Genomic DNA, 15581 nt, shown 5'->3' with positions numbered 1-15581 from the left:
ATATGACAATTTTAAATTTTGCTCCACATTACCACAAAAATCATGGAAGTTGATAGGCATGATTTGCCTTCGTGGGCCACATAAAATTTTGAGTTTGACACCTGTGATGTACACCATAAAAAAATCTTTAAAAAGTGCACCTCCGTTGCGTTGAATGAATTATATGATGGTTCATTACCAGTTTTTCTTGAACACATCATAAAACCATTTGACCCGCTTTACAAAGAAAAAAAAAACACCGTTGTGGTATATATAATATAACTATGTTACATCCCTCGTTTTTTTGTTTACTCGAATTTTGCACACGGATTCTAATAATCATGATTGTTTCTCAAGGCGGCGCTGTTGATAGGGCTTGGTGTGAGCCAATCAGCGTTGAGGTCACGAGCACGAAGTCAGCAATTGGGCAGTTTGAAAAGCACCGCCATTGCACTTTTAACGCACAACGAAGTGCAACTCGTAACTTGTACTCGGGGCTCGCATCCACAAGGTAGGTGCTTATGTTGAGAAACTTTAATAGCTCTTAGTTCCGTGGCGGCAGTAAGGGCAGAAGTTTGTAAGTAGCTAAGCGATGTTAACGCTGTTTGTTTACACGTACTTCAATATTTCGAAGCGTCTTCTCGTCCTGTCCAAAATAAAACGTAACATGGTCGCCACACTCAAGCGTATACGTAAAATTAGGCAAACTTAATCTTTGCTCAGGTTAGAGATAAACTGATATTTGGGCAATTTATTCAGGAAGCATAAACACACCGTGTTGAAATGGCCGAAGGCTACGTCGGCGACCCTGCGGGCAAATATGAATTCGACGCGCCATCCCACGTCGTTGATTTCAAGCAGTTGGCAAATGAACCGTGTGACGATACGTGGTTCGGTAAGTAATGCACCAGAACTTCTTACTATTGTTTAAAAAAAAAAGCGTATTGGTGGACAACGCCATTGGTTATATTTGGTATGTCGCTTTGTGCTCCTCGGTGTCTTCCACTTCAATAGGACTTTTTTGTGTGTGTGTTTGTGTGTGTGTGTGTGTTAGTGTTAGTTATGGTTGACGAATTAAAGCACCCGGGTCAAAGTTGAGGCCCGGGAGCCTAGACCACAACATTTTCATGTATCCCCATGTGTCAATTTATATATTCATATTACTGAAACTTGTGCTAAAATTGGAAATTGCTACATGCAGTAAATAAAGCGATATCTCAAGCGTTTTTGGAGTCATTTACCAAAATTATGGCAATGTTAAAAGCAGAAACACTGGGTGGAAGGGGGGTGGAGTCTGTTGCATATTTGTATGACAACAAATAAAGTGTTTTATTTTAGGGTATTAGGGTAAGCACAAAATTTGTGCATTATTCATTAACTCAGATTTTATTTAAAAAAAAAAAACATTGGCCACACCCTCCTTTCCCTTTACTGTGGATGAATCTGAAATATGGTGTGGATTGCTGTAAGTTTGCCAAGTGCAAGGATACACAGTCAATGAGGAGACTCCAACTGTTGTGCTCTAGTAAAGTCCCCCCCCCCCCCCCCCCAAAAAAAAAAAAAATCTATCCCAATTGTACCATAATATGGTTGTTTGCTTATAGTGCAGTGTTGAAACGTCTTTTCAAAGTACAGAAAGTTTAAAGTACCATCTTAAAGCAAACTTGGGTATTGTGTGCAATGTTCTCCAAGCTGTGCCATGCACAATTCCCCACAACTGACGTGGTCTCTGCGTACTGACACTCTGCGTTGCATGCACACACAAAAAAATAATAAATACAAACTGAATTGAGAGTACAGTATAACATAGTTACTCAGTTTGTGCTGTTTTGTAATATAATTTAATAAGTGAGGGGTGACTGGCCTCTACATGGAATATGACAATTCACATGCGTATCTGTTGACAATGACCATGTCGTTATGCGCCACCCAACACGGATGTTTAGTTAGCTAAGCGGCCTGGGCAACGTAGAGCAAAGACAAGCAAGACATGCTCCTTTTGTTTCCGCTTGATGATGATGGCAAAAGCAAAAAAAAAAAAAAATGCTGTTGTTTTAAGATGCAATGACTGTAGGGGTATGCAGTCACTCACATTTGAAAAATGTACGGGTGTGGTCAGTCATGCCCGCAGATATAAAGTTATGGGTGTGATTGGGGATGGAATTTCAAGCCCTTAAAGTAACTTACTGAGTTGTTATACCCGAGTATGTAGTTGTTACCTAATACCATAATCACAAAGACAGACATTTTTAAAGAGGTCAATAGACATTAAATTTTGATGGACATTTCAATATTGTTATCTCTCGTAATTTACAGCGCTATCTATTGTGAATTCATTGATGAAAGCTAGCAGTAGATTATCTATATCTTCCGAAAGAATGTAGAGGGGAAAAGTTTTCAACTTCAAGATAACGCAGTACCGCGGGAGAAAATGGCAGTTCGGATTTAGATATGGACAGACTAGTCTCACATTAGAACTTAGATCAAGTCAAAGTAAATCACAATCTCATACTTAATATGGTTAGATACTGAAACATTACCTGTGTTACCCTTTAGCTACAGTTGCCATGTCCCACAAGCTTCGAAAATGGCGACTGAAAAGAACGGGTTTGAAGTCGAGTCTCTGTCGCGTATTCCAGATAATATTGCGGTATGTTTTTTTTGCCAAATGCGTCACGCTTGTCCAAGAGAGTTCTACAGAGAGGTATCAACTATTTCACCCAAGTATATGTACACGGAATTAAAATTTTGGGCCGAGCAGGACCCAATGTCAAAGTTCCAGCGAAATGTTGGCGATCGACGCAAAAAAAGTTTGACACCTCACAAACTTCATATTGAAATCCAACAGGATAAAATTGTGGAATAGTACTGAGCATGTAAAGCACAGAGAGTACTTTACTTAAGATCATGAGTAATATCATTGTAGTCTTTATAAGTGAGTTAGGTTCGAGTTTCTACAAGGGCATTTCAACAATAGTGAATAATAACTGGGTATATTCATTTGACTTGGCTCGTAATGGAACCCAGTGGTCTGTCTTAAAAGTCCGATGCGATACAAATGGGCAAATAGACGTTTTTCTTGGATGATATCGCACATTTTCGTATCACTATCCCCGACTCTTCGGCATAAGACATGACACTTCATTCAGCAGGTCAGTGGTACACTTACAAAGTCAAAGTTGTACTCCTGCAATGTATAAGGCACTGATAATAATTCGATCAAACTGAGAGAAGGTACTTCTCCCTCGCTTACCTTCGAACATACAGCCTTGTGTTTGTTGATTATTGTTCACATTTAGTTGTACGTGCGCTCTTCCGCGAGCTTTAATCCATCGTAGACACTTCATCAACTGTATTTTAGGTTGTGTAAAATGAATCAACGGGCCCCTTGTAACCTAGCAGGATATCTTTCACCAGAACTGCTTGTTCCCCAAGCGCATCTGAGGGACATTAACTTTGCCAAGCGCACACTTGTTGGACAACATGGCGGCAGGGGTGTGTCAAGCCACGGGTTAAGACAAGTTGGCTATCTGATTGGCTTATATTGTACGAGTGATTGACGGGTCGGAAAGGTCCATTGTACGCAGATGTAAGTTGGAAATTGGGATCGGTACTTGGCTCTGGGAGAGCGACAGAGTCAAGGAACATGCAGACACTGATTCTGCTAGCTATCAGCAGGAATGCATCTCTGCTGTCAGATTAATAAATCCACAATCACATGGCAAAGTACCTGAGTAAACTAGAAAGCTGACGTAGTTGAAGTTATGCCTTTTTGATTTTTTTTTTTTTTTTTTTTTTTTTTTTTTTTTTTTTAAATTCAGTGCAGGATGAGACTGTGTGTAGTGTTAAAGTTCCACCTTGCCACACCTTCTTCAGAGATGAAAGCACAGACAATACACAACACAAAAAGCTAGTTTTGTATTTTAAATACAGTACAGGGATCAAAATAATGTTCACAATAAAACTGTCAGATGTCGGCATGTACTGCAAAAGATATTGTGCAATCAATAATTGTTTTACACAAAGAAAAATAAAAACAGCTTTAAAAATTTAGTTTATAGTTGGCTTGGCTATTTTTTTTCCTGTCATTAAAAGAAAATGAATGACAGTTTCATTCTAAATTTTCAAACACATCTAAATTAAATTGTACTGATGGGAATGTAAATGCTGCAATCTGATTCTCTTAATAAGACATGTAACTTCAATGGATGACATGTCTGATGTTACTACCAGTGGTAAAATCCAATACATGATCAAGGGGGTGAGAGTGTTTGCTCAGACACCAGAAATTAGAGGGAACATTTGATTTTGTGTGGTATGTTTGGCCCGTGTCATTTATCGAGATTAATCTGGATTCAAAAGTGTGAATAATATTACTAAACGCATTATTCAACTCCTAATTAAAGTATATAAACAAATCAAACTGGGCAATTATTAACTATGCTAATAACTGCTTTTCTGGCAACGACTGCAAAGCTACCAACCTAAAGAGTCACTTCCAAAACAATTCAGGCCTACTGGCAATTTAGTTTTAATTTAACATAACATCCATACATTTTTTTTTTTACACGTTTTTCCTTATTTTAAATACTACACACCCTGTACTAAGCAAAGATACACGGAGCCATAGCTCCTTGTGCATGCTAATTAACACAGTCATTTTGAGTCATATTTTGGAATGGGCTATGTACAATAAGTATTAAAGTAATATTTTTGTCCGCTGGTTGTTCATCTTTGTCTCAAAGTTAAAATTTATATTTTCTTTTTCTTTCGGCTTGTCCCTTTAGGGGTCGCCATAGCGTGTCATCTTTTTCCCATCTAAGCCTATCCATCAACCTATTCTTTGGTCTTCCTCTCGTTCTTTTCCCTAACAGCTCCATCCTCAGCACCCTTCAACCAATATACTCACTCTCTCACCTCTGAACATGTCCAAACCATCTGCTCTCTCTCACCTTGTCTCCAAAACATCCAACTTTGGCTGTCCCTCTCATGAGCTCATTTCTAATCCTATCTAACGTGTTCACTCCTAGCGAGAACCTCAGCATCTTCATTTCTGCTTCCTCTAGCTCTGCATCGTACACCATGGCCGATCTCTCCACTGTTTTATAAACTTTGCCCTTCATCCTGGCAGAGAGTCTTCTAACACATAAATTGACATTTTGATTTCTTTATTTTTAGATCGTAAGGCCATTGATGTAACACAAGCAACCCCTAAACACATGGCTGCTGAGGGCCCAATGAGAATTGCAGCAACAGGCGGTTGGTTGTGTGAATGTTAAACAGTATTGCACACATTCCTTTTTTTTTTTTTTAAATCTTGTCATATTTTAATTTTATTTGATGTATACCAATCTGTTAATATGAATGTTTCATGTGATTTTCAGTGTCTAAGGTTGCTAGTGCCACGCAGTCTTGTGACAGCGGTGCTGTTCCAAAGATTAAAGACAGTGATCGACCACGCAGGTGCTTGTGTAATGCATGTGACCGGATTTTGACGATTACAGACTTCTTGAGAGCTGATAGGTGGAATCATGACTTGTGCATGTGCATATTACTATTACAGCTGACTCATATTTGTTCTTTTAGAGTTTCAACAGTCAAGAGGAAAGTTGGTTTACCTTCTCATCCATCCAAAAAGGCTAAAATGTAAGTACTATATTAGGTAGTAATTGAAAAGTAGAACAGGCTACAATGTTTGACACCTGAAATAACCATGTGTACAAAAATTTTTTTTCAGGAATGTGATTTTTCTGTTTTATAGGTGGAATTCTCTTTTTAAATTGCATAGATAAAAAGGATATTTTCTGTGTTTCCTGCAATATTCCAACCATAACCCATGCCAGAATCCACACTTGTTCATTTTCCCATGCGACTTTTGCAAGCAAGGTGGCATTGACACAGTCTTTAACAAGCTGCTGCTCAGCCTACTTCCATTTCCTAGTTTACCTGAAAAGAGGTACACTCATAATTACAAACACCGGCTACCACCAGTGCTTTAGTTAGCAACACAGTCTGGACAACATAGAGCAAAGAGAGTTAGACATGCTGCTTGTGTTTATGCTCGGTAATAATGAAATGACAAAAACACATTAAACAACTGGAAGCAAGGAAAATGAACTTTTCCGTAGCTGGTACATTCGGATGTCAACCTAAGGCCAACAAACCTTACGGACGCACGTCACTACTACCGGTATTGAGAGGCAAGAGCCACCGAAACAAGCAACCCGAGTTGCAGACAGGGTCGTCAATAACGAGATGACAGTTGAGAAGCAATTACTTGTAAAAATGTCTGTATTATTTACTTCACCTTAATAATTGTCAAATTCATGCGTTTTAATCATTTGCAAAAACAAATTAAAACATTTTTAACTGGATACAATATACACACTATGAAAGCACGCTTGCATGTCATGATGAAAATGTGAATTCAATTTAGTTTCACTTCTGGTAGTTTACTTGGTTGAAAATTGTCAGTTTTGGGGGTAAAAGGTATGCACCTAAATAATGAACCATCATATTGTGTACATTTTGAAAACAAAATAGCATTTATTTATAGATTTACTAGATTGATTTCATTCATAATACAATTCATACAACTTTCATGTTAAAATTGGTGATCACGCTTTCAGCCCCCAGACCTCCAGATATTTTTCAGTCTTTCTTTCATTCAGTCAAATCACATGCCTGCTTTTTGGAGAGGAAATAAGTGGTACAGTGGTTCCTTGACTGAAAAATTCCCCTTGAGTTTTGAGCTGTTGGGTTTTGAAGTTAAAGACAAAAAAATCTGCAATTAAAGTACAGTAATTTCCTCATCCTATGTGGCCAGTTGCCGAGTCAGTTTCAGCCCAATATTGAATAGCTCAAAGATCTTAACACATAAAATTAAAATATTTGCTAGGTACTAGAGTGGGGCAAAAGTCACTTCCTGATGCTCACAATCAATCGCTGGTCATGTTCTGTCACTTTGTCATATCATCTGGTTTTGTCATGTGTGACGATTTTGTTTTGGAAAGCATGGTTCTTGCGTGCTGCAGTATAGAAGCGTAGTCAGAAAGTCAACATACTGTACTTTGTAGGGAGTATTTTGACACATTCAGGGGCCCTAGTTAGTCTGACCATGGGGTGCTCCCTCCCCGCAGAAACTTGAATGCAGCCTTGTTGGCACGTGGTGGCCAAAACCCAAATCCTTACGCCTCCATCCATCTGAACCTTTCAGTTGCATGACTCCAGACATCAGTCAATTGCAAGCAATACCTCTGCATAAAAGTAAAGAAACTAGTCCATCCTCCATCCGTCTTTGATCTAAACACTGTCGAGAGCCTTTGAAGCATCTTTACCCAAAAGATCGTTGAGGGTTGGAGGGTGTTCATCATCCAAACAGCTGCTCTGGGAGACTCTTCTGACATCATTAAATCAATACAACAGAAGCTGGCAAAAAAAAACATTGCATTTGGTAGGTGTCAGAATCATGATATTTGCATTGACCATTTAGATTTGGAACCATTTGACTGTCAATATAATTGCACATTTAACTTTTCTATTTTGGCAAGTGGCAATTTGTGCTGGTTTCACATGGCTATAGTTTGTTGCAAAACGTTTGTTTATCTTGTTTTAAACTAGGCTGAAGGATTGTGCTATGTCGGGGTTATTTTTTTTTATTTTTTTTTTTTTTTTTTTTTTTTTCTCATGATTTTGGAGCCTCTTGAGTACTTGAAGCAATTTGCAGGGTAGGCTTAAGTCTTGCGTGTGGTCTCAGATTTATAGGACTTTTTAAATTATTATTATTATTCTCAATTTACAGGGCCTTCAAATCTAAAAGTGCTGAGGATCAAGAGGAGACCAGCAGAAATGTGAACAATGAAGAAAAGTATTGTGTTGGAGAACCCAAATTGCCTTCATCTGACAGTCTTCACAATGAAGAACCCTCCACATCAGTAAGCAGTTGATGCAAACAGCATTACGTCTGTCTTTTGTAAACCCTTTCCTGGACATTCTTTTAGAAAATTTGGTTAAGTCAAAGGTCATTTTAGTTCCACTGAGGATTCAAGCATTTCATGGCATGGACAGTGCCAACAGTGCTTGAATACCATGTGCAAGTCTGGAGATTGACTTCTATTGTATGAAACAATATTCATGTTTCTAAGACTTACAAAAGCGCTGTTTACTAAAGTAAAGCAAATTTGTGTAGCACGTTTCAGACACAAGGTAACTCAATGTGCTTTACATGATTAAAAGGATTTGAAAAAAAAAAACATTTAAAATGGGGGGAAAACAATAAAAAAGTCAAAATAATAAAAGTACAATTAAAAACAGCTTGGAGTGCAAGAAATATTAAAATTGGAAATACTCTAAAAAGAATGAGGAAATGCATTTCACAGCCAAATTTTTCATTAGTAGAGGTACCACTCTAGTTTGAATTTCTGTGTTCCAATGTAAGTATTGAAAAGTTTGGAATTGGAATTTGATTTAATAAAATTGTACCACATATGGAAAATGAAAACTATTGCATGCAGGGGGATTCCAAAACCCTCAGCTGTTTTCTAAAACAAAATATTGAGTACCTAAAAGTTTATTAATCCCCCCACCCACCCATTTAAAGTTGTCAAATGTAAGTCCTTGTTTTGTTTCTAAATGCATTGCGTGGGTTTTCTCAGGGTATCCCCAAAACATTGATTGTAAGGTTAATTGAAGACTCAAAATTTTCCTCAGGTGTAAGTGGAATGATTACGTGCGAGACGTGGTTGAAATGTTTTTGCACTTACTGTGAAGAGGTTTAGGCATACAACACTTTCCGGTAAGTTTGTTTTCCCTTATGCCATGGAGTGGCCATTTGTTGGAATTTCCAAATTCTCATTCATAATGGACATTGTTCTTCCTGGATAGCATGCCGCCCGCCCCCTCAAAAACAAAAAAAAATTCCTCGTTTGAAAACCCCTGTACTGATTTGTTGAGAAAAGTAGAACAATCTTCAGATTCGTTTAAGGTCAAAGTCTTGGGACGTCCTCACCACATCTTTTTATACTTGTATGTGCTTTGTTAGACAAATGTGCCAGCTGATTGCAGTGTGCCCAGACCTGGGAAGCGTCGAGCAAGTAACAAAAAAGAGGTGATCAAAGATCCCTATGTGCCAGTTGCCGAGCATATCATGCAGCTACAGAAGCGAACCCCCGAACGCTTCCATCAGTTGAGTCTGCAGGAAAGAGCCAAAGGTGTGGCGGTTTATTGTTGTTGTATTTCTTGTGGCTACGTGAGACAAGCTCATAGTTGAAACTCTTTTGAACAGGTCCACCCAAAGCAAAAGCCCAGCGATTGCGGCTCACTCGTCCTCAATCCCCGAAGTTTGCATCAAGACTGAGGAGCCGACCCACCACAGTAAAAAGCAGTGCACAGTTGGAGGCTGAAAAAGAGGAAATTGAACTTAAAAAGTAAGATCAAAATTATTTGCTTGCTTCAATCTCATCTGAGCTTTCACGTCCAGTGGGTCCATGAAACACATGGTTTGTAGGAATATAATATAATATTCACTAGCAGCTATAAATTTAAACGGGAAATCCAGTGGTTTGCATTAACAATGTATCCCATAAGTCATGTAATATGTACTCTATCTTGACAATGTGATGTTAAATCCTCTCTCATTTAGTAGTGTTTTGAGAAGGTTTTTATCAACATTTGCGTGAGTCACATGACCTACGTGGGCGTATGTGAATCAGCACTGGGCATAACGGTGTCCCATATAATCGAGCGTTTGGAACGGCACGTAACATGTCTCATACGCCCACATAAGCCATGTGACTCACGAAAATGGCAGCGCACCTGAAAATTCTCATTTGTTGATTGAAAGATCTTCTCAAAAATGAGAGAGGATTTAACATCACATTGTCAAGATAGAGTACATTTTACATGACCTATTGAATACATTATTAGTGCAAACCTTTGGATTTCCCCTTTTAAATATACAACAAAAACTTGTTCCAACATAATGTTTTAAACATGACCGTTCCCATAATGCACTAGAGTTCGGGCATACGCAGATGCCTTCCGGTGAGTAGGAGAGACCGACTAACTTGAAAGCTAGAAGATGACTAAGACAAAGAAGGCGGCACTTGTTAGAATAGGCGTCCGTAGGATTTTTTTTTTTTTTTTTTTTTTTTTTTTTTTTTCCCCCCCCACCACCAGGGGTATGAGACTTGGTTGTTTTGGACAGTATGAGGGCCCATATAACATATCACTCTGTAAAAACTGCAATCAAGATATCAAACTCATGCTTTTCAAGCAGCACTCAGAGGTGAATGAGAGGGTTGGATCAGAAGGGGCGACACATCTTTCTCAAAAACTGGTCACATGTGAAGATCATCCTTTTTTTAAAGTCTGCCACTGGATCTTAAACAAGTGGAAGAGTGTGAAAGAATCTACATTCAACAAATGATTTAAAAAGGCTGGACTGCTATGTGAGAAAAGCACACCTTCAGTGGTAAATCAAGATGAAAATGACCTTGAGTGAAAGATAAAGGGAAATAGTGTGTGTTGAAGACTTTCAGCTCTTGATACTGAAGATGACAATTTTTAGTGGTTTCAGTTAACAGGAGGAGAAAGAAAATTGATTTTGTTCAATGTCTCAGCCACGTTACTCATTGTTTGGAAACAAGGTGTGTAACCTGATACTTTTTTTTTTTAGTAGAGATTTTTGTAAGTAGAGGTACCTCTGTATATACTGTATTCCCCATGATTTATAGGGGCTTTGCTGTAATGTCAATTTGCTGCTTTGAAACAGGTCAAATTTCAAGGCCCAAGAGCTGAACAAAAAAATTCTCGAGAGAGGAGAGACTCTGAAGAAGCCAGTGGTGAAGGAGTCCACTGCACAAGAAGCTTTCACAATGCACATTGAAAAGAGACTACAGGAGAGGGAGGCAACTAAACCTCAAGATGAAGCACGTCCCACTTTCAAAGCGCAAGAACTGCCCAAGAAGATCCTGGATGGAGTTGTGGTGAGTTCACATTTGTCAGAAAAGCAATGTTTCGTGTGGGATTAACTGAACTTCCTTGTCAACAGGGAGTGCCAGGAAAGAGAGTGAAGCAGCCAACTGTAGCACATTCGCCAGCCTTCACCCTCCCCAAGAAAGTTCGTATTGATGTAACCACTGAAGAAGTAAGGACCATTTGTACAGTAGTTGAGTGGGATGCCTTTCCCACCGTGGATGGAATAACGTTGAACCCTCATTTCAGGTGAAACCTCCCTCCTTGATCAAGCATACTCCAGTTCCTCAATTTGGCATCCCCTTTCAGCCCATGCTTCAAGAAAAGCGACGCACGGAGGTGTGTCCTTTCTCATTCGAGCAGAGGGAACAAGAGAAGAGGAAACTTAAGGAAATCCAGGAACGAAAGGAAAAGGAGGATGAGGTTGGGGGATGCATTGGCATTTAGGCCTTCAATTGAACACACTTATTCTAATGAATTAACTGAAAGAATAATTGCAATCTCTCTCTCTCCCCCCCCAGGTTCCAGCATTCAAAGCTCAGCTGCTGCCACACTTTGACAGGGTCAATCTCCCTGAAAAGAAGAAAGTTGAGCCCACGAAACCTGAGCCCTTCAGACTTCTGGTTGATGAACGCGGCACAGCCAAGAGTGACCGCCTGGAGCAATTGGTACACACACGTACCGTAATTCCCGGCCTAAAGAGCACACCTGGTTATAAGCCTCAACCAGTTTATTTTCTAATATATATATATATATATATATATATATATATATATATATATTATATATATATATAATATATATATATATATATATATATATATATATATATATATAAATAAATAAAAAAACATACCGGTTAAAATCACTAAGACACGAGTAACACGCTAGCGCAGCGCTAACAGGGTCAGACTCGTAAAAGGCACTTCCTCGGCACATATATTCCACCGGTCTCACTCTTACCTTTTTCCGCTCCAGTGCAAATTAGCCACATTGCCACATAAACCATAGGGTTGAAAGCGTGTGAAAAAAGTTTGCAGGTCAAGGCTGGAAATTATGGTAATACACATTTAAAACCACATACGGTTTCTCGCCTTTGGAAGGCCCCATGTTTTGGTTTTTTTAATCTGTAACTGGATAAATAGTGTGGATTTGACAACTTTAAAACTATGTGGAAGGCAGAGGTAAATTAAACCAGAGCTGTCAAATGTTAGGGAACGTCCACATTTGTTATGGAAATTGCTGTATGTCGACTAGCTACAGCCACCCACAGGTTGTTCCATATATTGGAAGAAAAAAAATGTTTCTCTGAGTCATGTATCAATGCATTGTAAGTCACTGATCATCACCACAGTAGCAAAGAAGATGTGCTGCTTACAAGTGTCATGGAGAAAACCAGGAGTGGAAAGGCAAACATGTCATAGCTGTGCTAAACTGTTACATGCTCTCTCCAAAAAATCAAAATAACAGATTTTCGGGTTACAGTACCTTGTCAGACCGATCTGGCTGGGGACGAGTTTTTGCAGCATGGCGCAAACTTTGAACCGCAAAATAACAGCCCAATTGATACATGTTTGGAAATTATAATTATAAAATCATGCACGTCAACACAGGACTCTACACGAGAACTGGAAATTAATTAGTATGTCGCTTCACAACGTGGGGAAGTTAAAAGATTAAATACAATATGCCCTTGACCATTCGCAGTTCAATGTTAGCGGTCCCGCATATTTGCGGATTTTGCTCTGCATGCTTTTAGTACTCCAGCACGCCCGTGACGAGAGTGTGGAAATGCAGTACAGGGGGGATGAATTTTTAAAGGCTGGCAGCTCTGGGGATGGGAATTGTCTCTTTTAACTGTCCAAAAGTGAGTCAGCAGTGGTTGGCTTCGATTGCTTCCTCCCACAAACAACAAATTAGCAGATTTTAGCCCAGTTTGTAGTTTCCACCAAACTTGCGTGAATGCATTCCCACGTCATGTGAACATTTGAATACTAATTTTTTTTTTTTTTTTTTTTTTTTTCCTCTCTCGCCGCCACAACCACACACTTTGGGGATAGATGAAAGAGGAGCACAAAAAAATGAAGGAGGTGGCAACATTCAAAGCCAGGCCCAACAAAGTCACCCAAAAAGAACCTTTTCAGCCGAAAAAAGAAGAGAGGGCTGCAGTGGGTAAGACGCTGTGCGAGTTTAGAATTCGTGAATCTACAGTTGCACGTCCTTGGATGTAGTTGAAGTGAGTGATGGGGCCGAAGATTAAATCCTTTAACAGCACACGTTTTGATGACTTTGTTCCAGTTGTGGAGTCTTTTGAGCTGGCGACTGAGCGACGTGCCAGGATTCGTGATGTGTTTCAGCAGCAACTTTGCGAGAAGGAGGCCGCCTCAGCACTCATGGAGGAGCAATACCGGCGGGAGCAGGAGGAGAAGGAGAAAATGGACATCGCCGAACTTCGGCAGCAACAAGTGCGTGCGGATTCAACTTAGCTGTCATTTTTCCAACCACTTTTCCTTTTTTTTTTTTTTATTTTTTTTTTTTTTAATTTTATTTTATTTATTTTTTTTTGGTGGGGTGGGGTGGGTCATGGGGCAGACTAATTTTTCCAGCTCCCTCAGAATCGGGGGTAAATCAGGGCTGTCAGTCAATCGCACCGGACTCAAGGCACAATTTGTCACCGCCTGAACACGATATACAATTTTGAACACTAAAACTGAACCCCTTTTTGTTTTTTTTAAATACGGGATATATTTTTCCTAAATAAATGCATTAAAATTAATGTAACTCTGCATACAAAGTCAAATTTATAATGCCTGTGTGAGTTTCCTCCAGGCACTCCAGTTTCCTCCCACATCCTAAAATTATGCAACATTAATTGGACACTAAATTGTGTGATTGTGAGTGCGGCTGTTTACCTCTATTTGCCCTGCAATTGGCTGGCAACCAGTTCAGGGTGTACCCCGCCTCCTGCCCATTGACAGCTGGGTAGGCTCCAGCACTCTCTGCGACCCTCGTGAGGATAAGCGGCAAAGAAAATGGATGGATGTTATTCATGTGGCACATCTTGAATCAGGCAGCAGGTGCCAGGTGGAAATGGACCTGACTCAAGTTGGAGGCCAAAATAGTGTTTGTAAATCATTTTTGGGTGGTGTAAATTATCTTTCTTTCTCCCCCTTGAAGAAATGTATGTATTCTAAATATTAAAACCAAAAAAAAGTAGACCCATGGTTCTCCTACAATTTTTTTTTTTTTTTTTTTTTTGTCACCCTTTTGGTGTTCAAATGTCTAACTTCAACTGTTTTGGACCAACAGAAAAGCTTTGTCAAATGTATGAATGTGAATCAATTTCGTCAACTGTTCTAATTGAATATTTACATTCAGAATAGAGCTATTTTATTAGTTTTGGAGACCTTGTTTAACTTTACGATTGTATAACTAAAATTAGACTGCTGGTGCCATGAAAGCGCTGTCCTGTTCTTTGCTCTTGCAGGTCCACAAGGCACAACCCATTCGGCACTACAAAACTGTGGAGGTGAAGAAGAGCGAAGTTCCACTCACCATCCCAAAGTCTCCAAATCTTTCTGACCGGTTCCGTCTTTAATCATGTGCATAGCCCCCCCCCCCTTATATATTGTTCATTCTTGATGCGATAAAGTTCGTTTTCCTATCGACGAGATAATTTCTCCTTTCAAGTTAAATTAACATCTTTAAATATTTACTGCAAACATTTCCTGGTGTTTAAAATGTCATTTGTCCCGCAAATGACACGGCACTCACATGTTAGCTCATGTAAATGTGAACTGAGGTCAATGTACTGGATTTGCATTGTTTTATGTCGCCTCACTTGGCAAATGCTTGTTTTAAGTCCCGTTTCACTCTGAATTTCATTCTGTCTTACCTTTTTTAAAGTTGAACAGCTCATCTGTCCTGTTGTTATATAAAGGTCTTTGAAAGTACGGCCTGCAGGGTGCATATTTTTGTTATACAGTACATATGTTTCAGGGATGAGAATTTTCAACGGATTCGTGCAATTTTTTTTTTTTTTTGTTTATTTTTTTTTCACCAGTACATGTCATTTTTGTGAAATGTGAAAATCCGTAGAGAAAATTTTACAGCTTGACGCGGGGCGAGGCTGTGATCAAGACCGGCCGCCAGCATCTATTGGCAACGCTCGTCGTGAAATCATCTGTGATAGCGGGAAACGGCATTGCTATCTGTTTACGGCATTAAATTAGGTGTTTATAATAACGACAATATTCCAATTTCCGGCAGCGTTTTGGTGGTATTTTCACTGTTAACATCATAGAGAAGCATTCTGTTTACTATGGCATAGTTATAACTTATAGACAAACGTTCGCGTGTGTTATCGAGCAGTTTGCCAGTACAGCAAAAATCTTGGTGCGAAAAGATGAAGATCGTGCCAGGGAAATTGATTTAAAAACCACAAGGTTAAAAAAAAAAAAAAACTTCCAGATGGGCATGGTTTGGAAAAAAAAAAAGTGTAACTGTGCAGATAGGAACAAAAAATGTTATCAACGTCTAACTGAACACATACAAAAAGTGGACATTCCCAGCAAAGAGCTCTGCACTTATCCAAGAGCATGTCCAAACCAGGAAACACAAAGGTAAGT

The 15581-nt window shown here is 39.2% G+C and overlaps 1 protein-coding gene across 1 annotated transcript; it reads left to right on the top strand.

Moving 5' to 3' along the window:
- Window positions 1–335: 335 nt before the first annotated feature.
- On the top strand, window positions 336–14907 carry tpx2 (TPX2 microtubule nucleation factor). Its single transcript, XM_061841097.1, has 15 exons — window positions 336–490; window positions 739–874; window positions 5158–5238; window positions 5364–5442; window positions 5566–5625; window positions 7781–7913; window positions 9020–9188; window positions 9263–9404; window positions 10751–10964; window positions 11030–11125; window positions 11203–11376; window positions 11475–11621; window positions 13014–13125; window positions 13252–13418; window positions 14441–14907. The coding sequence occupies exons 2-15, from the start codon at window positions 763–765 to the stop codon at window positions 14549–14551; spliced, it is 1797 nt and encodes a 598-aa protein (XP_061697081.1). The 5' UTR covers window positions 336–490; window positions 739–762; the 3' UTR covers window positions 14552–14907.
- The last annotated feature ends 674 nt before the right edge of the window (window positions 14908–15581 follow it).

This window comes from Syngnathoides biaculeatus, chromosome 2, assembly GCF_019802595.1.
Source record: "Syngnathoides biaculeatus isolate LvHL_M chromosome 2, ASM1980259v1, whole genome shotgun sequence".
Lineage (NCBI taxonomy): Eukaryota > Metazoa > Chordata > Actinopteri > Syngnathiformes > Syngnathidae > Syngnathoides > Syngnathoides biaculeatus.
This window is presented reverse-complemented; position numbering and strand designations above follow the sequence as displayed.

Bases quoted from the DNA above. Each gene is read 5' to 3' on its own strand.
- tpx2 (XM_061841097.1), top strand. From the start codon at position 763: ATGGCCGAAGGCTACGTCGGCGACCCTGCGGGCAAATATGAATTCGAC. The intron at 5,443-5,565 runs GTGCTTGTGTAA...TTGTTCTTTTAG, and splicing joins GACAGTGATCGACCACGCAG to AGTTTCAACAGTCAAGAGGA. The intron at 5,626-7,780 runs GTAAGTACTATA...CTCAATTTACAG, and splicing joins CCATCCAAAAAGGCTAAAAT to GGCCTTCAAATCTAAAAGTG.